The sequence below is a fragment of the Desmodus rotundus genome, chromosome 3, assembly GCF_022682495.2.
Source record: "Desmodus rotundus isolate HL8 chromosome 3, HLdesRot8A.1, whole genome shotgun sequence".
In the NCBI taxonomy this organism is placed as follows: Eukaryota; Metazoa; Chordata; class Mammalia; order Chiroptera; family Phyllostomidae; genus Desmodus; species Desmodus rotundus.
In genome coordinates this window covers 55,264,239-55,290,643 of record NC_071389.1, presented here as the reverse complement: position 1 = coordinate 55,290,643, position 26,405 = coordinate 55,264,239, and the positions used below count along the sequence as shown (strand labels likewise).

Here is a 26,405-nt window from a genome sequence, read left to right as displayed (position 1 = left end):
AGACGGACGCCCGTGAACCAGGAAGCAGGGCCCTCACTCACCACTGAATCTGTCAGTGCTTTGATCTTAGACTTCCCAGCTCCCAGAACTGTGAGAAATAAATTTCTGTGGTTAACAAGGCACTGAATCTGTGGTATTTTGTTATAACAGCCTGAGCAGACTTACCCAAGTTCAAAGTTCAGTGTTCATGTCAGGGCTATTCTCTTGCCTCAAAGGTTTTCTTTGCCTTTCTTCCAGTCCTGGTATTTCCCAGGGCTGTTGATTCCCTGGGGTGTTCCCCTTCCACTTTCCTTCCAGTCCCTGCTTTGGAGTCTCCTGCTGGTCCTCCTGGTACATTCATCCCTCTTTGCTCAATTCTGACAAGCATCCATCTGCCACTGGGCATGGAGAAGCATTCAGAACCTTTCCAGGCCCACAGGAGCCCAGAGAAACAGGGGCTTTTAGTAGATACACCCCCTTCTCCCTGACCCCTTCCTCATATTTGTGAGGTTATTTGCTCTTGAAAGGACAAGTGAAAAGAAGGCACAAAAGAAGGGACTCTTCTCCAAGATCTTCTATATGCTAAGTCTGGGGTTTCATATACCTGCTTACCTCCCCCACCACCCAATTCATACTCAGGTGGTGGTTCTCAAAGTGTGGTCCACAGACTGTGGGAGTCCCTTACTTTCATCATAACACTAAGAAGTTACTTGCTTTTCACTGGTGAGGCAACAAACCAAACCAAACCAAACCAAACCAAACCGAACACACAACTGAAAGCATCTGCTGTCAATGAGGAAATCCCAGTCTTCAAGTCCCGGTCCATCACTTACTAGTGAATTAACTCTCTAACGTCTTACTTGAAAAGTCACGATGGTGATAATACTCCATCAAGTGGATACAAGCACCAAAGAATATACAAAGCATTTTATATAGTGCCTGGTGTATGTTAAGTGTTCCATGAACACCAGCTTCTATTATTATTACATTAAGTTAAAACAATCAGATTTGCTTTTATTTTTTCCCCAAGTTGTTTTTCATTTTTCATCTAACCAAATATATGAGTCAGTTCCACCAAAAACATTCAACTTGAGCCTCAAGAAAACACTCCTTAAAAATTAGACTTACTCATTGAAATACTAAGTTTTGAGCAAAAATTCTCATTGCCCCAGCTTTCCTCCAGGAAAGAAATAGGACTAGTTGGGCAGTGATTAAAAATGCACAAAACACAAAAATATTCTACAAGAACCTCTCAAAGCTTACTACTGAAAGCAGTTTATCAGCACCAGTGCTGACGTGCACAAGGCCACCTATGTCCCCGAGAGTGAAGTTCAAGGCATCGAATGGTGTCTTGATGATGACGACATTCAGTGTCACACCTCATCAATAAAGTCAGATGACTTTCCAAACTGAAGCACTTCTACCGAGGCTTTAGAGAGGCATTAATAGGAATTCAGGTCATGTTCCATTTTGGGAATAGGCAGGCCATGAAAAGCAGACAAGGGAAGAAGAAGCCATAATAGATCATGATCAAGAGATTTAAAAAAAGAAGAAGAAGAGAAACGTACTAGAAAAAGTTGTGAAAAACTGTGGGAGCCTGTTGGTGGGATATAATGAGAATATTTCAATGTTTTCCAAATAATTTTTCATTTTCACTAATGACAGAGGGCCAGTCTTATATAATATTAGCACAGTTCTTGTGTCTTGTGTGAATAGTCAAAGTCTATAGGACCTTTTTTAATCTTTCTGATCACCAGGCCCTATCCTGTGCAATCCTCATCTGTTCTTTGGAAGCATTTGTCCATAAACAGCTACCGAGCTGCTTTCTTCATGAACAAAGAGGTAATCGTCACAAAACATTCAAGGGGCCGACTAGGTCCATCCCTGCCACCTTTGGTTCACTTTCCCGGAACATTTTCTTTCCATTCAGAGGACAGCACTGTTACTACCTACCTCCACTTATAACTAGTTTGCAAATGAGCAAGAAACAGCACCAACTTGGGGCGGCAGGGCAGCGGGACGGGGGAAGAAGGGAATTGACACTGCTTGTCCTCGGTGAGAGGATGGCAGCTATGTGGAGCAAGGAGCATCCGATGAGGCTCATTAACCTGAAAACCATCCTGCCAGAAATAGCAACAGCAACAGCAACAACCTGCCTGTCAGTTCCATTCCAGGAATTCCAATCGCTATTTCTGTTGTTATGGAAACTGACCACACTGCTTCCTAAAGAATTCATTATTCCAACAAATGTTTGTTGTTCTAGTCATTCTGGGGTATCTAAAGAAGGCATGCAGACCCAAGGAATGGAGGAGCTCACAGGTGGAAGCTGGTGATTAGAGAAGACGTCACAGGGAGTGAGAACTTAAACCTGACCTTGGGGCATGATTAGCTAGGGGAGAAGACATTTCAGATGAAAACAAGGGCAAAAGCGAGAAACTGTTCAAGAGATGATAATGATGTAGGTGGGGCTGGAGCCAAAGACTTGATTGAGGTGCAGTGGGAAACGGGAAAGATGCACGCGGCCAGCAGGGAGAGAGCTTTGAAGGCCAGTCTAGGGAGTCTGGACCTTTCTGTGGACAGAAGGGAACTAGTGAATACTTTGAAATGGGGAAGAGTGCTTTAGGAATATTAATTTTATCTTATGACTAAATAGGTGAGGATGTCAAACTGGCCTCTGCTAATACTACAGCTCCACTGTGATTCTGGAAGATGCCAAGACAATAATCTAAGACAATAAAAAAATTCAGCCATCTTCTCTTATAGACAAAGCCACACTTGTTTCACTGAAATCATCTGACTCTTGTTTATTCAAGCTCATCAAAACTGCTGTGGGTAGGTCTATGACATCCTGAGGATTTTTACAAGCCCAAATTGACCTGCCACATACACCCCCAGAGTGTCATTCTGCCATCTGTCAAGGAAGTGGTTGGAACTAAGACCTTAATTTTCAAGCAGAGTCCAGTAAATACCCCAGAAGAACAATTATTTTCCCTCATATCACAGTGGTTTTGTACCTTCTATTGCCCAAGCAGTAAGCTGGAATCTTTTTTTTTTTTTTTTTACTAGGATATGACTGACCAACCAGTTGACATACAGGAGAGTTTGGTTGGATATAAGAAAAGCCTTTAGCTCAGAGCAGCGTTCTGAGTGTGGTCTGTGCACCTTTGGGTCTCAAGCTTTGTCTGATGCCAAAGATTATTTATAGTGCGCTATTTGACCTTCTGAAGGGCACAGGATTTAGGAACAGGGGAGCTGACGTTTTTATCCTAGACAGACAGAAGTGACATTTGAAAATATATTTTAAAATTCAACTGTGAGTGCTAAACAATGGGTAAATCTGAAATAATATTAATGCTAGATGCAGAACGACAACCACAAATTATGCTGCATTATTTTTCAAAGCTGTTTTTGGATCATATTGATAAAAATGCAGATTTCTATGGGACATAAAGTCTCATTCCTTGGATTCCTGCACATCAAGTTCAAACAGTCTCTCCTCTTTCTAATTTGATCCCTAAGATAAAAGCTAAACAGAAAGTAGAATGTATTGTGTCCTGGCCTTGCTGCCAAGAAAACTAAGTGAAGTTTATGTGGAAAAGGAAATTTTCTCTGAAGTTATGATGATGAGTTTCTCTTTAGTAAGGAGTAGAAGTAATGTACTTGTACTTTCTGGAAAGACTGTAAAATAAGTGTGGCAAGAGTCCATCCAGATCCCAAGGTTAAAGTCAACTAGATGCACGTAGGTCAGAAATAAAATTCAGGTAGGGCTCAAGAATTGGCACGGCTTAAGGTATGTTCTTTTTGGCTGGAATTCTTCCTTTTCTCACCTCCCGTGAATCCCCTCAGTGGCCCCATCTCTTCCTTTAGTTCCCTGCTTAAATGTCACTTCCACAGGGAAGCCTTCCCTGATCACCCTGTATGAAGTAAAAACTCACTTCTAACCCAAACACGCCACGCAGGTTGTTCTGTCTTGGCTTTTTGTAGCCTTCCTAATTTTGTGATAATAGTTTGATTAGTTCTTTTCATCGAAGATGGAAGCTCAGTGACCTGTTCATTGCCAGCATGGGTCTGACAGGCAGTATCTGGTGGACGACTGAATGTGAGAGACAGCCCAGGGTCACAACCCACGCAACAGAGTGCTGAAGTGGGCAGGGCCCATTCAGAGCCCTACATTGTCTGTGCTGAAAAGAAACAAATCCAAAAGCAATATGAAATTGTGCAAATAAAAGCAGCAATCCAAAAGTGTCTGGTTGTTATCTTTACTAAAAAAAAAAAAAGGCAAGAAAAAAGGCAAGACTTCAAAACAGAGTGAGAAATGAACAGCCTTTTCCACTATCAAGTTGTTATTATTAAGCAATTGTATTAGAAAATTTTAGGGTTGTTACTCACCGATCATGAAAATAATTTTGCACTTCCTCAAGTCTTCCATGACACCTTTAAAGTGAGAATAACTTAAGTTATTGGCAAGAAGTACTGTATTGAAACCCTGGCTTTACGTATGTCATGTAAAAACCAAACGCTTGTAGTTCTTTTTGATAAGAAGCTTAGAGTTGGTTAAATGTGTTCAGAGGCCATAATTAAAAGGCACCAATGACCATTTCAGCCTTATTCCCAGACCCAGGTAACATGTTTTCATTTAAATACAAATTATTACCTTTAAGTGATAAAACTGGTAAGCCATTAAGTAGCATTAATTACAAAAAACACAATTTAAAAAATTATTCAAAAAATTCCTAATTGTCTCAGTTGTGAGTTGCTCCACATTGTTAAACATTTGCTAGTCTCTTTCTGATGAAGAGGAGTTAGAAACAAGTAGGGAGTCTGGAAGACAATAACTTAACAATAGTCCATATTTACAGGAAATAATGCTATTTTCCACTTAAGGTGGTGATATAAAATTTCTTTTAAAATAAAAGTATATAAATAATAATGAAAAATATTAACTGAATGATATGTTGTATAATAAGTAGTATAGAGATGAAGCAAAACTCACGAAGGTGGCAAGTGAGAACTGAACTTTGGGAGCTACTGCTTTATGGCAAGGATACGATTAGAAATTTTGGCAAAGTGCAAAACCTTCTAGAATTTGTGGAGCCCTAAAAGATTTTCAGTCGTCACGTGGTGTAGTAGGTAGCCATGCGGGATGGGTAGACAAGAGCTACACTTTCGATCCTGTTGTCAACTGACTTGATCTAGGCAAATGACTTCTTCTTGCACCTCAGTTTCTCTGTAAAATAAAGGTGTTGGATGCAATGATCGCTAATAAGGTTCAAATACCCATGATCCGGTGGTTCCTGTAAACTCTCAGGCCTCGTGAGGAAATGGCCCCCTTTGTCCCTTGGCCGCCATTATGATGCTATTATTGTTGTATGTGTAAGACATTCTCCTAAAGTAACCCGAAATTCCAGGAGACCTTGGGTAAGAGTGAAGTCACCTGAAGAGGCAACCACAACCAAAAACTTGAATTGGGGATGGCTCTGTGAGCTTGGGGATTCTGGGCTCAGAAAATGCCATGGTTACTGCTGAGTCTGGAAGCAGGGACACCTCGAACTAAAAAAAAATGTTTAGAGTGGGGATCTGAAGACAGGAAACAGCAGTCCTACCCAAGACTGTTTCAGAGAGAGGAGCAGAGACAAGTAATTCACCCTTGCTTTAAGGCTCTAGAGCTTTATTTATGAAGAGGAGATTTTACATGTGATCAAGAGCTGAACCTTCTCACTGCTGTCACAATATGAGAGTAAGCAGGCTGCTTAGTCCACTGCGCCAGGGATGCGTCAGCCTTTTGCCCTGGAGGCAGAGTTTTTTGGCAGGTCAAGAGTGCAGGTGTAGGCTAGCTCAGGATGCTCTGAAGTTCAGAGTGGGACTCAGTAGGAGCCAATTAGGGAAGTACTGCTCCAACCTGAAGGCCAGCCTGGCCAATGAGGATGGTGAAAGCTTAAAACACAGGCCTTAGGGGAGTCAGAGAAACTCACCGTGTTCAAGCCCTTCTCCAAGTGGCTAACTTCTGAGCAGCTCTGTCTAACACCCTTGGGGACGATGGTGGGGGCAGCATGCTGATTCCACAAACAATAATGTTCAGAAAGTTTTCTTTGATGTACTTAAGCAAAGGCCAGGCAAAGATTCTAAACCAGTGGGGTGGGTTGGTGTAGAGTTAACGTTCAAAGTCATGTTTTTAGGCACATGCTGGACAAACAAAACAACATCTGAAGCTGCATGCTTCTCTCAGCTGGACAGATGAGGCTACAGATTGAGTAATTGAAGATAATTTTGAATATTATTCTTGTTAACCCTTTTGCTAAGGGAGATGCTTTGCAAATTGCAAGATACATTGAGTAGACAGTAATAATACATTGCAATATAGGATATTGTGATTTGTTTTACTTCATGAAAAATTTGCATGTTTTAAAGTAACACACTGAAGTTCAAGGCATTTGGTGTTTTTGTTAGAAGTCCAGGCCCCTGGGGTTCCTCGTGCAACCAGGTTGGCGGGGAGAGCCCTGGAGAGCAGGGCAGGACGGGGTTGGCCCTGAGTTCCTTGTCCAGGTGGAGCTCTGGGCTCTTGTCCTGACTCAGGAACTGCTCTTGCTCATCCTATGGGTGTGAGCTGACTAAAATGACAGGTAGAATGCGATTACCTGGAGAGAGTGGAAGGTTTTCATTTCCCTTCTGGAGGACAAAATTACAGTTATTACACTTTAAGAAAACTGATAGGACTTACACTTCAGAGGACTTACTCAACTGTAAGAGGACTTACTGTAGTCAGACTTACACTTCATACCTTGCGTAGATAATCAGTACTTTTGAAAGTTAGATCGTTCCTCTGACAGTTATAAAACTTACTTTTAGTGGAATTGGGCTGGTTTGTTTACATACACAATTCTACCTTTTTGCAGGAATCCACTATGAGCTGAAAGTCCCAATGAAAGAGAGAGAGAAAGAGAGAGAAAGAGGGAGAGAGGGAGAGAATGGATATAAAAAATTGGGTTGGTGATAGAAGGGAACAGGACAGGGGAGAAAGAGCTGGAAGCAGAGAAAAAAAGTGAATTTGGGGTCTTTGGAATCATTTGGTTTTATATTGAAGGATGGGTTTTTTTTTTTTTTTGGTTCTATTTAATCAGAGAGATGCTCCAGTCTTTTCATAGAGGAGCTCATTGTGACCTATGTTATGTGGCACTTTTTATTAAAGGCAAAAATACACTGGTGCTCCTAACATGTGGGGCCAGATGGTCATCTCCTGTTCTCTGGACTTCAGGTTTACCTTTATCTATTTGCAATCCAGGAAAGGAGCTGTGGTTATTATTATTATTATTTTTGGTATAGCTATATCCTATTCCAGTTTTTAAAAAATAGTTATTTTTTAAAATTAATGATGGAACATTCTTGTAATGTAGTCATTACAAAGTAAGGTTATAGAGAGTATTTAATGACATGGGAACATGCTTATGTTATGACATGTACAAAATTAGAGCTAATATTTGTATACACATATCTATGCTCAACTATGTGAAAATAAATATATAGACAACATTCTGGAATAAAATGTACTAGAAATGTTAAACATGCTATTCAGAGTTCATAAGGTTTTAGATGACTCTGATTTTCTACCTTAGAAAGTTTTCCACAATGAATATGTGTTAAGTTTGTAACCAGGAAAAGAGGAGACTTTATTAGGCAATCAATCAATCCCTATCCAGCTGGGACTGAGTTGTTTACTTGCACTTGGCTCCCATTTATGTGCCTTTCTCCATGAATCACCATGGTGTCATTGGGTGACTGAGATTTTCACATACTGCCATTGCCATTATCATCAAATGACGCTCCGTCTACCCCTCATGCTCATGCATCAGTGCAGGATTAGAGCTGGGGTCACTTGGAAAGCCAAATCACTTCCTTGTATGCATGCACAGTCAATATAAACACATTTCCTGGGGCTATAACTACAACATTTATTACAGACTGATAATGTTAGAAGGTATTTTACTTAGGGCAAGCAGGAACCTTATCTTTCTTGCACAATCTCAAATTTAGATAATTTTATCTATTTGCAGTTTCATGTGTAGCCAATTATGGTTGGGTTGTTTGTTTGGGTTTTTTTTTGGTTTTTGCAGGGCTTTTAACATGACACAAATGACAAGGCAGTATAATTTGGGTGTTTCTTAGGTTGCATCCCAATGGCACACTGCAGAAGAGTAACTACTATGCAGAAAAAAGACTTGTGTTCCAAAGAATCTGAAGAATGTTCTATTAGAGTTAGCTAGCTCTCTTTGCTGCAGGACTTGTTTGGGAGACTTGCTGTGCTATTATATATGTGACTCTCCCAAAGGCGACTGAGTATTGGGCATTTCCCAAACACACTTTACCAGAGCATCCTCTCTTCACTGAGTACCTCAGGGGTCGTGTGCTCGGGGCGGCGAGGAAATGCCTGTCTCAGGCATCCCTCTGGTTCTTCACATAGACCAAGACGGGAGAGATGCAGAGTTCACATCTTTACTGTGTTCTCTCATTAAGGGGAAAGTATGTGTTGTTGGTAGTTTATTCCCTTTGTTGCTTTTAATAAAAAAGACATGTTTAAAGCCACTCAAGTGATCAATTTGGTCTGCTCAGTAAAGAAAACTCACCTCCTGTGGTGTCCTCTCCAAATATATTTGACTGGTCATCACCCTGTTTATTAAAAAAAAAATCAAAGTATTAGTTTATGATACTAACAGGTATTGTGTTAAACACCTTGCCAACATTAACACACTTAATCTTCCAAATAACTCTATAAAGAGGGCATTATTATGATCTACCCTTTACAGGTGAAGAAGCTCGGTTCAAGAAGTTAACTTGTGCAAGGTCACATAGCAGCGAGGAAAAAGCCCAGATTCAAACCGGGGCTGCCTGTCCCCAGAGTTCATGCTCTTCTTACCTGGGACAATATGCTGCCTCATTTTCTTGGTGCAACCCACCCGTGGTCGGAAAAGCTGATTTCAAGGCCGCAAAACCCTCCAGTACCCGGAGCTCAGGTAGGTGTAGTCACAGCTGTTCTACAGACAACTCTGCAACTTAAGCTGGACTTGGCAAACTCTCTATAAAGGGCCAGACAGTAAATATTTTCACCACTGGGAGCCATATGGTCTCTGTGCAACTATGAAGCACTGGCCGAAGTTTGCCAATCCCTGAAAGCGAAAGCACAAAATAAGGCAGGTGGGACGACCAGTTTTCATGGACGTCTGCCTTTTAATTTTCATATTATTTTTAATTAAAAAGCTGCTCCATTTTCCTCATAGAAAAAACTAAAGGTGATTGTAAGAGATCCAGAAAAAAATTTATAAGAAGGCATTTGGAGAGGAGCGTTGCGGCTGCAAGCAGGGACTGCAGTCGGGAAACATCTAACTCTGTTGCCTTCTGGAAGAAAACATGCAGGGAGAGCCGGGAAGACATCAATGGGGAATCAGGTTGTAAGAGGCTCTGGCTTTGAGAAAGAAGATAAAGAAAATCTGAGTGATTCAGAGGAGGGTGTTACTGACGTGAAGACTCCAGTAACTGACAAGCTTGGGAAGAAAAGGACTTCTGCAGGAATAGTTGCTGGTGTGGGAGGTGAACTACAGAATACGCTGGAAAATTTTGGAGCTGACATTAAAGACACTCTTCTTGCAAAGAAGAAAGGACTAGCATTGCATGCCCAGGCTTCCCTCCAATCCAGTAACCAGAAAATTGAACATATTTGGAAAACCCAACAAGATCTAAGGCAGAAGCTTAACCAAGAATTTTCTCAGCAGTTTCTGACTTTGTTTCAGCAGTGGGAGACAGATGTGCAGAAGGCTGAGGAACAAGAAGGAAAACTAGCTAATTTGTTTTGACAACAAAAGGTTTTCCAACAATCTAGAGTTGCTCAGGGCCAGAGCCAGAAAACAATGAAACCGTCAGGACGCTCAGCTTGCCCTGGTGCACAAACTGAACTTAAAAAAGAAATGGCTACTTCTTTTGAATTGAACTAAAAATGGCTAGTTCAATTTTTGCAAAAGCAAATTATGATGGACACTGTCAGTTATGATATTAAACACTGAAAAACAACAGCAGGAGATGGCAGATGTTTGAAAGTATCTTCAATCCATGTTATTCTGGTGACTCTTTGAAGGAAGAACTTGAACCTAAGTAATATGATACATTATAACATTAGCTAAGAGGCATATAAGTCTTTAGAGTGTTTAAAAAATTCTAGTTTAAAATATTACATCACGTTAATCATTAGCTTAAGTGCAAGCCTCCTCTTTCTGTTAACTTCCAAATAAAATCTAAACAGTGTTGAGTAGCAGCAAAAAAAAAAAAAAAAAAAAAAAGGCATTTGGTGAGAATTTTCAATCCCACCTATGTCTCCATCGATCCCCTTTTCCTACTTCCTTATCCCTTATGGGTAAGTAAACACTCATAGAGGTTTGGTTTTCTTATATCTTTTCCATATACATAAAAACAGACTTTCAGATATCCACAGATACACTTGAATTTAAGTATTTAATCTTATTACCTCCATTTTGTACACAGAAGCAGCATACTTATTTTGTATGTGCATGTGTTTATAATTACATACTAATTTATACTGTTCTTCCTGTTGCTTTTTTACTTATCAATATTTCCTGGAGAACTTTCCATATCAGCTCAGAATGTTCTCGGTTATACAGTATTGTATTGTAGGAAAGGTCCCATAGTTGTTGCTATTGTTTTAAAAAAGTCCTTTATTGATGGACCACTGAATTGTTTCCAATCTTGGGCTTTTTTTGAAAAAGTGGCATAATGAATAAATTTATATAAAGTCATTTCATACACATATGCCTGGAGGACAAATTCCCACAGAAGGGGCTGTGCCACCAAAGAGTAAATGTATTTATCAACATAATTTTGATAGATTTTGCTAAATTGCTGTTGCTACAGAGGTTGTGCCATTTTGCAGGGACAGCCCCTGGCCTCTATTCGCTTTGACGCAGCACTGAGTTAAATGAGGCTGCACTAACGCTCCCTTGAGGTAAACTGCCCGGAAAGCACTTTGTCCCAAAACAGAGACTTGCTATCCTTTTTTAGAACGTGTGCCTTCAGGGCAGCTTCACTGCCTGTCTTCTTAGATTTGCTTGTGTAGCCAGAGCTATTCCAGGTGAGACAGGAATACTTAATGGAGTGGCCATTCAGGGACACAGCTACATTAATTAACTCCCTTCTAGGGAGTAGAAAGACTTCAATTATTCCTCAGGTAGCCTCCCTCAACACTTCCCTTGTTGAAATCATTGCACTTGGGAGCTGGGAGTATAGGAATCATCTAAAATCCAGTCCTACCTTCCACCTCTCCCATTTTACAGATGAGAAAAAGATGGTTACAGAGGTCACACGAAGGGCCCATGATCATGTCACTGTGTCCTTAGTGAGGTCGTGGTTGGGATGAGAACCATGTCTCCTACCACGTAGCAAGGCTCCTAGAAAGTTAGTCCCATCAACTTAGCCACCACAATGGATGTCTTAGAGTCCTGCCCCTCACCTGGCCGGTACAGGTGAGACTACTGCTAAGGGCTACTGCTAAGGGCTCACAGGAGTCTGGCCCCTTCCTCAAGCTGGGATGACTCGGGTATAAGTTGTGCCTCAGTGTTCCCCTCAAGATCAGGCCGACCCCAGCAGCTGGCCAGCTGGGACCACATCTTTGCTCAGTTGCTACCCCTACCCTATCCTCTGTCTCTCTCCATCTCCTAAGAGACTCCCTAATATCACACTTGCAAAAAAATCCCCATCTCAGGCTCTGCTTCTAGGGACCTATTTGAAACAATGAATATGCTTGCCGCAAGTGCGGCTACACAGAAAGCGGCTCAGCAGTCTTTGCTGGAAAAGGATTGTTCAATCAGACTTGGCCTGTTGCTTGTCAAACAGCTATGGAATGTGTCCAGGTAATGTTAAGAGGGAACCGCAAAGTCCTCTCCCTCAGTTTTTAATTGGATTGCTGAATTATCAGTCTTATACCACCCTTATGGACTAAATTCTATCAGATCTTCCTTTTACCTGGCTATCATGTTTTGGGAGTTTAAGCAAGGTGAATCTCAATTCATAAAACAATGCATTGTGTTTAAAAGGGCCTCTCAGATCTCTTTGGCTGCTTGAGTCTGACCTGTTTTCATCCATGGCTCTTACTCACAGCCTTCTATTCTGTTGACCCAAATGCTTTAAAGAAGCCCTGGTGTTATTTCTATGAACGCATTGATAGCGAACGGGTTTCTGGAGCATGGAGGCAACCGTCATCAGCTCTGTGCCAGGAATGCGACATGCTGCGTCCACGGGCCTGAAAACCCAGGAGTATGGGGTGTTTGACTGGAGGGTGTCACTTTCTAGTTATGCTCAGAATAAACCTCCTGATTCCAATGTGAATCTTTCATAAATAAATGTATTCTGGCATCTTGAACACACACACATGAAACAACGAATGAAAGGCAAAGTCTTCCAGTTTTGTTGAAAAAGCCCCTGGAGGCTCTTTCCTTTCCAATGCTACGTGTATTCTACATAAAAGGCATTGATTTAGGAATGTCAATTATATAAGGAGAAGATTGTTATACAGGCTTATTCGAGAAATATCTGATATGGTGTTTATACCCAGTTGCACTGTAGCTGCATCATCAGTGAGACGTTTTCTGAGAAAGCTCAACCCACCGATGACCAGGCGCCACGCTGCATGTCTGTGGGTGCTTCTTATAACCTTCTATTGTGTGGCTGCTCCATCCAGTCAGCCCTTGGTCCCCTATGAGTCTGAATTGTGGGGCTAGCTTTGTGAGAACAATGAGACATAGATGCCTTTCCACATTATTAAACTAGGTTTTGGGAGGCATGAAGCAGGATACCAATACTGAACAACCACCTCTTTTTGTTCTATATCCAATAATATAGTGGTAATTGATGGGGAAAGATCTAGAATCCTGTTGAAGTGACACATTTAGAACCTCAACATAGGATTCATGGCTTTGTGGGAAACGAGGTTTGGGCTACGGATTTGTTTTGGTCTCTATCTCTCATTCTCCAGGCAAGCCAGAGCCATCGGGAGAGCGAAAGCAATTGCACTCAGCTTTATTTCCCTCTGTGGATGCACAGGAATGCCTGGGTTCTGCTGTTACTTACAGGAAGAGCAATTAGTTGGGGGGAGGTGTTTTCCTTTAGGGACAGAGTTCCTATGACCACCGTGAAGTGTAGGAGGACAGAGTTCGGTGAGCGGCTAGGTGGCTCGAGTGTAATGAACGCTCACGGTGCCACACTGGAGCAGGGCAGGGGCAAACTGCTGCGAGAACTGTCAGGACAATGGTAGGACCACCTCCCACCCGCCGCCACCAACACACACACAGGGTTTATGGCTTAAAACTGGCAGAGACCAGCTTGATCGAACATGGCGACTGATTTCATCTAGTGGGGTGCCAAACTCATTTTCACCAGGGGCCACATCAGCCTCATGGTTGCCTTCAAAGGGCCAAAATAATTTTAGGATTGTATAAATGTAACTACTCTTTAACAGTTAAGGAGTTGAAATTACATTCGGCCATGAATTGAATTCTAATGGTAACTCCTAGACTCACTCTATGCTTATTGCAATGCATTGGCACGCTAAATGACGTACCCCAACTCACCATAATCAGAAAGCCCACACAGAGACACAAAATGGCAGATGGAGCTCCTCTGAGGAATCTGCACCCCTTTCCCCGAGAAGATCCTGAATGAATATTCCTCCCCCTCATTGAATACCCTCGCCTCCAATTCAATGAACCTTAATGAAGGCAGCAAACTTTGCTGAAGGTGGCTGCTTTGTCTGTGGAGAAGCCCATTCATTCTCTTCTCACTGCTTTGTTAATAAACCCACTTTCACTTTAAACTCTGTGCTGGCTGATCTTTGAATTCTTTGCTGCTTGAAGCCAAGAACCCACAGTGGGTCATGAACCCTTGGGTCCCTGACGCCAGAACATCTGCATCAATATGAATAGAAACAAAGTGGATTCATTTGCTAAAAGATGGAACTGAAGCTGCATCATGGTGATTTGAAAGTGAAATTCTCAAGTTTTACTGGTAAGCTGTGAATGAAGTTTTGAAATTTCTTGCATCTTCAGCAGACTTTTGGAAAATGGAAACATAACCACATTTTCTCAGCAGGAAGAAGGGAGACTGGTCCTTGGGAAATGTTATGAGTGTTTACAGTTCTTTGCTAAAGCATGTTTTCATTTAAAGCAATAGGCAATTTAAAAAAAGCATAGGAAGCGGTATGTAATTTAGTTACACTCAGGAATTTATTTTACAGCCGCCCCGTTTCTCTTTCATGAAAGTACATACAATTAGAGGTCTGCTTGCTGTGGAAGTACTTGTACAATTGAGTAAACAGGGAGGGAAAATATAGGGGGTGCTAGACTAACCTCTTCCCAGTCCTATTAAATTGCAGGGTCTTTACATAAACTGCTTTAATAGTGTTTTACAGATCTAGTTCTCCAGGAGGAGTGGTACTTTGCTTCTTTTATCTATAAATTTAATAGATACATAAAAAGGTATGGGAATCAAAATGTTGGTATCTCTAATAAGAAATGTTAAAGAAAAAAGTTTTTCCTGATGTTTTTCTATAAATTCCTGTTTTCACCTCACTGCTAAAGGGGCATCTGAGAAACACTCCAGTCTCGTCTTCATACGCCAAACGCAGCACCGGTACCATCTTGTGGGCTTTGCCAGGCTGGCGCTGTGAAGGAACGCATGACTCTCCATTTCCGATTTCGTTTCATTTAAAGTTAATGTTGGCCATAAAGTCCCATCTGACTAGAATCTTACCAAGGAGAGTTATTTGGCTTTTACCTCTTTGTTTTCCGATTCCTTGTAAAACAGAGATGAAATGGCAAAGCTTAGCTTCAACCACTGGGATCTACAGACCACACTGGCCTGTTTCTAGCTGTTTTATAAGGTGCTATGGGAATACAGACTCCTTATTAAATATCCTGGCAAAATGGAAAACCAGGTTAATTAATAGAGGAAAATACACTCTACGTGTTTTCACATTTTCTTCAGGCAGAAAAATATCACCCAGGGGAGACATCCTTTGTCCCACAGTCTTTCTTTAAAAAGGAAGTAAGATCGGGGGAAGGTAGGTCTTAAGTGGGCAGGTGGAGGGTGCCTGGGACTCTGTAACTTCTCTATTCCTCCTCCTGCTGAGTTCTTTGCTCATCACAGGTGTCCCTCAACCCTTTCCCTGCAGTCTGAAGTACTTTTCTTTTTTTGGCATCAGTAAGAAATTTACTTGTTTAAAAAAAATACAAATGTTGGCATCGTCCAGAAAAATTTAATGGGTTTGTTATAAAGTTGAACTGTGGAAACTTGTTCACTGAAACATTTTGACTTGCATTAATGCTTTATGTCCCTCCATTTATATTAAAAAAGTCACACACAAATGAAAATTAAAAAACTGCCAATACTGATTTCTGTCCCATATTTTCCACTTGCAATCATATACTTAGTTACCTTTGACTACATGGAAAAAAAAATCTAACGTTCAGAACTAACCAATAACAGGATGAAGATAATTAAAAAAATTTTTTTAAAGATTTTATTCATTTATTTTGGAGAGAGGAGAAGGGAGGGAGAAAGAGGGAGAGAAACATCAACGTGTGGTTACATCTCATGCGCCCACAACTGGAGACCTGGCCCACAGTCCAGACATGTGCCCTCACTGGGAATCGAACCAGCAACTCTTTGGTTCACAGGCTGGCACTCAATCCGCTGAGCTACACCAGCCAGGGCAGAAGATAATTTTTTTAAAAAGAATGAAATGTTTTCCATCACAGTGGATTCTTAAGCACATTCTCCACATATGAGGCGCACTAGCTGGATGTTTTTTGGCCTAATGGTTACACATTTGGCATGGATAGCACACAGGTTAGTGTCTTCAAAAAGGCCAACCAGATAGGCCTCGCTTGCCCCCTGCAAAGCACTCTGGAAGTACAGATCTGGTTTGAAATCAAAGCATTCTCCTGCACTAGATGCTGGAAGAGACGTTTGCCAAATCAGAAGTCTAGTGGACTACTGATAGCATTTAAGTGCACGCAGTGCTGCTGTACCAGACCCGTAATGATGAATGAGGCTTCTGCACCCCTCCCGTAGAGGGTGCACTTTTGTGAGAGGCTTTTGTAGCCAGTTGCTTCCTTGGTGCTTTAACAGTTGATTTGCAGGCAATTTGCTTTGTACGAGCCACGGTATGAAGACCTCCTTACTTACCCGCTTCTCCTTCAGCTGGAGCTTGGTGAGCTAGAGGCAGGGCTGGTGTTAGAGACCGACAATTCCTGAAGCACTTCTTAATGATCACTATCATGGATGCAACAGACAGCTTCCCAAGGACCACCCCTAGATTGACGGTCTAGCTCTGATCTTCCTCTTTTCTCTTGCTTTCATTATTCTGCAACTTGAATGTCTGCGCCCAATTCCCTGAGGTGCTAGAGGGTAACGCTGAGTGAGGAGTGGGACAGGGTTAGTTAGTGGCCCATGGGTCACAGAGCGAAGGAGGAGCTAATGGTGACACCTAGGCTGGAACCGTGAATCAAAGAAGCAGGTCAAAAGATGTGTTCTTCTCACTAGAAACAATCTACAGACATGAGATGATGGGGCTTTTAAATTAGAGTCTGAAGTCTCAGGAAGGGCTCAGGTTGCGAGAGATTGATGAGCACTTACTATCTACCGTAGCAAGCTAGAACTTTTTTATGAAGTTCATGCTATTGGGCCCAAATAGTTAAGTTAAACTCCACGAGATACATGAATTGATTAATTTTCTCAGAACTTGACCTGCTTTATGTGGCCTCTGGATCCCCTGCCTGTTATGATTGTCCAGCCTGGAACCCCTCTCCTTTGCCTGGTTATGTCCTGCCTCTCCTTCTGGCCACTCCACAAGTCCTGGCGATGTTCGGTGTTCCCACAGGGCGTGGGTCTGTGCTACAACTGGCAATGTGACAGTTTTCAGGAAGGACGCTTTGTTGCTGCTATTCTTACTTTTTCATTATAAACTTTACCTTCATTATTTTCAGTTTAATTTTCTGTGGGTTGTTTACTTAATGCTACCTACTCTGTGTGGTGATACTTTGCGTGGACTGTGTTTGGGGGTAGACTTAAGACCTGCAAGTCTGATGGATCACAGATAAACTTCCTCCAGACTACTCCAGTTACAGAATTTACATCTCTAAACAGCCCATGCGCTGGGGCAACAAATGTCAGCGCTGTCTCGGGGTTAGAATTTTCCCGAGACAATGCAGAAGACAGCCGACAGGTTGGTTTCTAGAGTGACCCACCTGCGCGTCTCCTGGGAGATATTGTACTAGAAGGCCAGCCTTTATATCTCCTGTTTTAAAATCTTAGTACAGAGTTACACAGGACATAAAAGAGGAACATTTTGCTATCTTGTGAAAAACCTTTGGCAGATAGCATTTGGGGAGCTGTTAAAAGGCACGATGACATCATATTGGAGAAGCATACACTCACCCCACTACCAACAACCAAGCAGACGCAGGAGCCAAGGAAACCTGCCTGGTTTTTCCTGCTTCTCTAAGTCTCTCCTACAGAAGGCTGTGCAGAGAGAACAAACAACTGCCAAAAGCAGAAATAAAAGCAGCTCAGAAAAGACAAGCCTGTCAGAGGAGTTGAGCCTTGAAAGTTAGGACTTTCAAAACGCAGGGCTGGACCCCTGCTGCTGAAGAAGGCAGCCCTTCCCCTGTGGCGTCAAGCTGGAGGCGCCCTGCGTGGTTGTGCGGTTGTGTGGTTGTGCGCTGCACCAACAGCCCCGGTTAGGAGGCTCAGTGGGGACTGAATCCACTCACCAACCTGTGGTCCCTAAGGATGTGGGGGCTTAGAGGGTTGTTTTCCCTTAATTTGCACAGACTCCACATGGGCTAGTGGTAGTCTGCTTCAAAGTGAAGTTTAATCAATTTTTTCCCCTTAAAAATGTGGAATAGAAAATAGAGTGAGTGCAGGGTCGGGGGAGCAACAAGAGTCTCACGGCTCTTGCAAATGCCACCTCATGGTATCTATCAGGCGCCCCTCCAGCTGCTCTGAGAAAACACGCACTCTGCTTATAGACCCAAAGCTTCCCAACATGGCCTTGGGCTGCTCCTCTAACCCTGCTTTGACCCAATCCCAGCACTTTAGCCCCCCGCCCGCCTTTTTCCTGGATTCATAATACAGTACAGGAATCGCCATTTCTTTCCCACTTACACTGTGACACTGTTTCGGGGACTGGATGAGGTCCGAAGAGAAGGGCAGGCTATAAATGCAGGGTGTGCTTACTGTTGTGAAGCTGCTCTTGCCTGGGAGGGGGCAGGTCAGACAGTTCTGGACACATCTTAAGAGCTATCGCCTTCTCCTGAAGTGGTAAGACATGAAACCTTAAAGGGCAATGGTGATGCTCTAAAGGCTGGAATCAGTCCTTTATCAATGCCTTGTCATGTCTTTTCTGCATGTGTACTAAAATTAAAGAATTAAAAGCCCTGAAGAAAAATAAATATGAACGAGATTATGCTATGGATTTGACACAATAGTATTTTATAGAAAAAACGGGTAAGGAATTACCATATGAAACTGGTTAAGGATACAAACTTCCATGTATAAGATAAGCAAGTCTCGGGGCGGTCTAGCGCGGTGACCAGTTAACCGCATAGTGTACGGAGTATTTGAAAGCTGCTACGACAGCAGGTCTTCAAAGCTCTCACTCATCACCAGAAAAAAGACTGTAACTGTGTGATAGTGGGTGTTAACTAGATTTAGCATAGTGATAATTTCACAATATGTACAAATATCAGCTCATGTTGCACACCTGAAACTAATATAATTTTATGCCAATTATATCTGAATTAAAAAAAGAAATGATCTTATGAAAACTAGCTGGTTCATCAATCATTATTTTATGCTGGAAACACCATTTGCCATGGAACATTAGCATCACGAAAGCACACACATGTCATCAGCCTTGGCCTTCCCAAAGCATGGTCCCTGCTCCGGTTCTACTCACTACCTAGCCCTGCACACACAGGTGGACGGAGGGACACCCATCTCGGTCCATGTGGTCAAGAAACCCTGTGAAGGAGGAGAGAAAGCCTTCACTTTACAGGAAAACTGAGGCCCAGGGGGTGACACAGCGGTCCAATGTCACGCCTCTGGCTCGTGAGGGAGCTGGTACCTGGAGTCAGCGGGTCAGACTACAACGACTGAGCATTTCCCCATCCGTGCGTGAACAAAGGAGGAAGGTCGGTGTTAATTTCTCTGCTGGAGTATGTCAGCGCATATTCCAGGACAATCACTCTTCGTTACTTGTCCAAACAAGCCCACCTTGACGTTAATCTGGCCCCACAGGCTCACTGTATGTTGTTTAGACCTCAACGTTTTTTATTTGTGCAGGGTTTTACACAGTGGCGAATGTTTCTGCTCCTCGCACCTGCATGTAATGTGGGATGCTAGAAAAGCCACCGGATCCCTAGGAACTTGGGTTTGCGTCCAAAATGCTATGTGTTCTTGGTATGTCCATGAGGCCTTCACGCAACACTCAGGGCCTGCTCTGCCACGCACAGGCCTGGAGGGGGGGGGTTCATGAGCTTCCTGTCTAGTTGGGGAGACCGATATTACTTAAAAATCATATAAGTAAATTCATATTAAGTATGAATGTATACAACATAAAGGATTCTAGGAAAATTAAAAGAGGAGCTCTGATGTGCACAGGGGCTGGGGAGTAGCTCTAAGTTGGCCAGGTGAGGAATGGAGGGGAGAGAGGGTAAAGAAAGACAAGCCTGTCCCAGGAAGACCCCTCAGCTGATGCAAAAGCCCGAAGGTGGAGTAGCCCACACCCTAGAGCAGCTGAGGGCAGGTCGGTGACCTAGGAGGATGCTGCACTGAGACACCCTGCAGGGCCCTGGAGCCCTGGTGAGGGCCCAGGTTTTATCCCAGGAGCAACGGGCGGAAAGGCAGTGAGGGCCGCAAGAGGCAAGTGACAGGCCACATTTTTATAAATATCACTCTAGATTCTGTGGAACTTGGGTTGGAGGGTTCCCTTTGTCTAAAGTGGGGAGAACAATGGCCACCCCGGAGGCTGGTGGCTAAAAGGAAGTGAGATGATGGAAAGTATTTTGTGAACGGTAAATCGTACAAAAGTATTATTGCTAACCTTTGTGTATTAGTATATCAAAATAGGAGTCATTCTCCAGGTCTCCAGAAAAGTCACAGCTCTTATGTTCTAAGTTTGGGGTGAAATGCAGTGCTAGAACCCCTCCTATTCTCACCCATTCTTCCAATAAGGGTTCCACCCTCACATCTGAAAAAACAGAAATCTACCCAAGCGGGCTTTGGTGGGACTGGACGTAAGCGAACGTCACCACGGAACATTCTGAGGAGAAATCTGAGGCTCATGTGCCCCTGAACACGGAGACAAGAAGCCTAGCACTTAGCTCACGGTGGAGTGGGCGGACAGGCCGCGCTGCTTGAAGCGCAAAACAGAGAAATGCGAAGTCTCAGAAAAGCCTTGGGGAAAATAACTCACCAAACATGACTTTCTTTTTTTTTTTTATTTTTAAAGAATGTTAAGCTCAAGAGCAACTACAGTACATTTGTTTCTTCATTTTTTCCACTTAATCAAGCAGTTGCCATGGCAACTCAAGAATGGAATACTCATTGCCTTCAATGAACTGCAGGTACACATTTTTCATCTACTTGAAGTTGCAGTGAGCATTTTAAAAAGGTAATCTTGAGCTGTTTTTTCTTTTTTCCTGGCCTGATGTCAGTATTCTCTTCAGTTTCATGAATGAGAAAAATATGTCCTGGGGACGGAGGGTCTGAAAATCCCCTCAGGGTTCAGACCTGCCAGCCAGTCAACCACACCGAAGCTCCGCGGCTGCAGGGGAGGACAGCAGAGCAGCAAAGGGAAGGGGACGCTCTCTTGTGCTAGGTGCACACCGCAATGTCGGCACACCCTTCGTCGTAAAGAGCTCCCAAAGTCCGTCTTCAGAATTTAATCCTGGAGTTGGGATGAAGGCCCTGCTGACCCACTGTCCCCTGACCTCCTGCTCTCCTCTCACCCATCCCTCTGCCCCAGCCCCAGACCCAATCATCTGCTCTTGCCCTAATTATGAAAATACCCTCCTAACTGGCCTCCCTGAAACCAGTCTCTTCACTTAGTCCGTTCTCCATATGGGTGACAACAGTGTATTTCTAAAACACAGACCTGATGCTGTCTCCGTGCTCCAAGGCTGACAAGAAATTTCCACCCGTGACACGTAAAGCCCTTTCTACCCTGGGCCAGCCCATGCCGGCTGGCGCATCTGTGTCCTCGTTGGCTCCCACAAGTCCTGCTGGCTGTCCCTCTGTGTGCACTGCATTTCCAACTGTATACCCAGCCTCTTATCTTTCCCTGGAATGACCTGTTCAGCTGCCTATAACTCTTCTTATTAAAAGCCCCATTTTAAGACTGAACTTAAGAGTTACTCTCCTTCCTCCCATTGGAATTAATCTCCCTCTCCAATGTACTCAAAGAGCATGTTCTATCTCTGTGCCAGTGCATCCCACATCACACTCTGTCCCGCACTAGAGTTGTTGTGTATGTTATTCATCTTTTCCTACTCACGGTGCCTTGAACATACAAGATGGAACAAGTGGCTCCCTCCACATCCCACAGCACTTCTATAATTTCTCAGCAGAGTAGAATTGAGCTCTCTGCCAGCACACACCCCACCCCTAAGATGTAACCCTGGCCACAGGTGATTGGATCAGGAGTGCACCTGACCCATGCTTGGGCAATTAACATCCTTCCCTAGGAATCTGCTTTGAGAGAGATCGGACTCTCTGTTAGCCAGGCCAGTTGGTAGACACTTCTAGCACCGTATGAATGGGATAGTAGAAGAACTACGTCTGCAAAGAGAGAAACAGAAGGTAATACATAGAGGGGTGCAGACGTACAACAGAAGGAAATTCTTACTGGCCTTTTAGCATCTCGTTCTGCATTGTTTCTAATGCTTAGGTGCATTCTTCCTTAGATTTGTGAGGCATCCCTCAAAATTTATAATAAATATATCGTTTTGTGGGAGTTACCTTAAACAGGTTTTGTGACTTGCAACCAAAGATCTTAACTCAGACACTCACCTAGTAAGGGTATGTTTTTGTAACATGCTTGTCTTTTCTAGAAAACTGAGGTCTGTAAGGCAAACACTAAGTGACTCTTCAGTAAGTTTTATAACTCCAGAATCTGGCACAGTGCCTGACATTTATTAGATACCCAATATACAGTTGTTGAATCAATATATTGACATCTTCCTGACTCAAATGGGATGATGCACAAAAACCATAAAGTACTAAATCAATGTGAGTCCACTTATTATCATCAGAATAACTCTGCCCCTTACTCACTCCTCCCGGAGAAGAAGCGGGAGTGTTTGGGAGACGTCTCAATTGCTCAGAAGTCAGGCAGGGAGAAGGGGTGCTAGTTATTGGCTCCCCCTCAAACATTATGAGAGAAGTGGCTCTCCCTCTAATATTCTCTTATAATTTATTTGAAATGCTTCATTAATCCACACCCAACTAATCCATGTTTATGATAATCCCATTAGGATCGGGGTTGTTTTGCATGCCATTAAGAAAAAGACTCGGAGCTAATTTGCAAATAAGGCATCAGGGACACAATTAAACTAGACAAGAGAAGAACTTTTAAGATAACGTTAGCCTTGCAAAGGTTCTACTTTGCACAGAATCGATACAAATTACTTTTCTCCATGAAAGTAGGGTTCCAGTTGTCAATAATCTTCTTAGCCTATCTGCAGAATATTTCCAACAAAGCCAGTTTTGCTATTTTAAGGCAGGAAGATAACGCCACAAATGGAACATCAGAAGATTAATGGCCATGTTCTGGGGACTAGCTGTTAGTACTTAAGAAAGCCTGTGTGTTTGGAAGTGACAAGAACTCTTGGATGTTTTGAATACTATCGTTTCTAGAGAAAGGAAGAAGGTATGGAAGCACCAGCACACAGCCTGGTGGAAAAAAACTTGGTAACTGCCTGTGAAATAAAGGACTGATTGTGGACCTAACTTGTTTCCAAGGAAGAGCACAGGAGGGGTGCTGCTGCATGTTCTGGGGGCTTCACCGGGCCTGGCCACATGGATGACTGACATTTTGGAGGACTAGCTTATTGATCAATGAACTTCAGATACTTTAGCAGTTTTTTACAGTTTGCTCTGTATCCTGAGTCATGTGGGACTAAACTGATCTCAGTTTGACAGCTCTCATTTCAAATAATTTAGGAAAACAGCCTTATTTAAAAATCTTCCTCTTTAGAATCCTTCTGTCCCATCTCAGTAATCCTTGCTTTATTATTGAAGTACATCTGATTAGGAAGAAATGGAAATATTGCAATATTACACTTTATACCCTCTGGCTCAGTAATCCCAGTATTAAGAATCTCTCCTAGGGTAATAACAAGAGATTTGGGCACAGTTTATGTGTAGTGCTATGTCGGAGCAGCATTGCAGCTGACGCTTGAACAGCATGAGGGCTAGGGTGCAGGTCCCCCGCACAACTGAAAATCCATGTATAACTTTGACTCCCGCAAACTTAACTACAAATAGACTACTATTGAGTAGGGCCTTACCAATAACATAGTCAATTAACATATCTTATATGTTATCTGTACTATATACTGTATTCTTGCAATAAAGTAAGCTAGAGAAAGGAAAATGTTATTGACAAAATCATAAGGAAGAGATACTATATTTACTATATTTATTGAAAAAACCCATGTGTAACTAGACCTGAACAGTTCAAACCTGTGTTGTTCAAGTGTCAACCGTATTTATAACAGTGAAAAGATAAAAAGAAAAGTAAGTGCATTGAAGTGGGGGAAAGATGAAAACAAACATAGTGTACCTACACAATTATATTTTATACTGTCGATAAAATGTGTTGACTTCCAGTCAAGATGGAGGTGTAAGTAAATATGCCTTGCCTCCGGGTACAACTACAGCAAAAAATACAGCTAGACTACAAAACAAATAGCAGCCTCAACCGTCAGAAAATCAAGCTGTGTGGAGGTCTGACAACCAAGGATTTAAAGAAGCCACCTTCTTCCAGACGGTAAGAGGGGCAGAGATGTGGAGAAGCTCAGAGATACAGAGTGGCATGGAGATGGGAATGGGCTGTCTCACATCCATGTGTGGTACATAAAAAACAAGAGGGACACCTCAGGATCAAGGGATCCTAACCCCAATCCAGACCACACAGCCCAGGATTCCAGCAGCAGGAAGATGAGTCTCCGTAACGTCTGGCTGTAAAATCCAGTAGGGGTTAGGGCACTGAGAGAAACCATGGAATTCTCGAGACTCTTGTTAAAGGGCCCACAATGGACTTAAGACTCATGCAGACCCACCCCTTCTGGGATTCAGCACCAGGGCAACAGCTAGAAGGGCACCAGTGGTGTATGGGGAGAAAGTGAAGTGCGAGTGCCAGGAGACATTTTCCTCTTGGCAAACTTCAGAGGCCAGGCAGTGGCATTGTCCCCTATGAGCCCTCCCTCACACAGAGCCACACAGCAGTGACATGGGTGTCCCTGTCCTGGCAATTACCTAAGGCTCCACCCCATACAACTTAACAGGTGCACTTTTCTACAATAAGACACACTACAAAGACAGGGAGTCAAAGCAGCTCTACCTAATACAAAGAAACAAACACAGGCAGGTTGCCAAAATGAGGAGACAAAGCAACATGGACCAAATGAAAGAAAAGAACCCCAGAAAAAGAACTAAGTGAAATGGAGATAAGCAACCTATCAGATGCACAGTTCAAAACACGGTTATGAGGATGTTTCAGGAACTCATTGGGTATTTTGACAGCATAAAAAAAGACCCGGGACTAAATGAGGGTTGCAGTAAGTGAAATAAAAAAAAAAAACTACAGGAAGCTAATCCTGGAGGGAATGAAGCTGAGAATCAAATCAATGATTTAGAACACAAGGAAGGAAAAAACATTTCATCAGAACAAAAGGAAGGAAAAAGAATAAAAAACAAAACAAAACAAGGATAGGCTTAGGAACCTCTGAGATATCTTAAAACATACTAACATCTGAATCACAGGGGTGCCAGAAGGAGAATAGGAAGAGCAAGACATTGAAAACTTATTTGAAAAAATAAAACTTCCCCAATCCAGTGAAGGAAATAGACATATAAGTCCAGGAATCTCAGAGAGTCCCAAACAAGTTGGACCCAAAGCAGACCACACCAAGATACATCATAATTAAAATGCCAAGGTTAAAGATAAGGAGAGAATCTTAAAAGCAGCAAGAGAAAAGGAGAAAGTTACCTACAAAGGAGTTCCCATAAGACTGTCAGCTGATTTCTCAGAAGAAACATTTGCAGGCTAGAAGGGACTGGCAAGAAGTATTCAAAGTGATGGAAAGCAAGGACCTACAGTGTAGATTACCCTATCCAGCAAAGCTGTCATTTAGAATTGAAGTGCTTCCCAGACAAGGTAAAACTAAAACTAAGGGAGTCCATCATCACAAAGCCCTTATTATATGAAACGCTAAAGGGAATTATATAAGAAAAAGAAGAAGATCAAAACGATGAATATTAAAATGGCAGTAAATTCACAACTATCAATAATTGAATCCAAATAACTAAGCAAACAAGCAGAACAGGACCAGAGTCATAGATATGGAGATCATATGGAGGGTAATCAATAGGGAGGAGGAAGGGGGAAACAGGGGTGGGGGGGAGATGCAGGGATTAAGAAGCACCTTCAGCTCCTTTGGTAGGTACAGAATATACAGGAGGATGTTAAGAATAGTATAGGAAATGGGGAAGCCAAAGTACTTATATGCACGACCCATGGACATGAACTAAGGTTAGGGGATTGTTGGAGGGAATGGGGGGTACCAAGTGGAGGGGGGCAAATGGAAAAATTGGGACAGCAGTAATAGCATAATCAATAAAATATGTTTCAAAATGTGTTTATAAAAATTATTCAGTGACATTGGAAAGTCTATATTATTAAATGAAAAAATTTGATTATAACTGTATTAAACATCTGTCAATCAAGGATATACTCCCAAATGTTCATTTTCTTCTTTATTCTTCTTATAATTTTCCAAATTTTCCATAGCATGTGGTTTCGCTTTTACAAATAAGAAAAAGGTTATTGAAGAAAACAGCAAGGCAATGAAGTGTATCATGTATCAGAAGAGAAGCAATCACAGACTTTCTTACAATCTTAGACATCTCTGTACATGGCTTGTTCATTACAAGCCTGTGACGAGATTAACTCTTATGATTGAAAATGCCAGGAAGAAAAATACAAGCTGGTTTTTCTTCTTTGGGGGGGGTGGCAAGGAGATGTTTTCTGGGGGTCATTATTACAGATTTGGGGGCAGCAGCTTGGCTGTTGGAAAGAGGAGACTCTTAGT

General features: G+C 42.5%; 1 protein-coding gene and 1 pseudogene across 2 annotated transcripts in view; one reads left to right on the top strand and one right to left on the bottom strand.

Annotated features, from left to right (window-relative positions):
* AK5 (adenylate kinase 5) overlaps positions 1-26,405 on the bottom strand; it is a 202,144-nt gene that overhangs the window by 44,732 nt on the left and 131,007 nt on the right. For both annotated transcript variants that reach the window (XM_024565514.4, XM_024565515.4), the window contains exons 9-10: positions 8,598-8,640; positions 4,369-4,413 (exon numbers count right to left, since the gene is read on the bottom strand). In XM_024565514.4, the coding sequence (XP_024421282.2) occupies positions 4,369-4,413; positions 8,598-8,640 (88 nt within the window). The remainder of the gene's footprint in view (positions 1-4,368; positions 4,414-8,597; positions 8,641-26,405) is intronic.
* On the top strand, positions 8,675-10,089 carry LOC112309068 (synaptonemal complex protein 3-like; annotated as a pseudogene).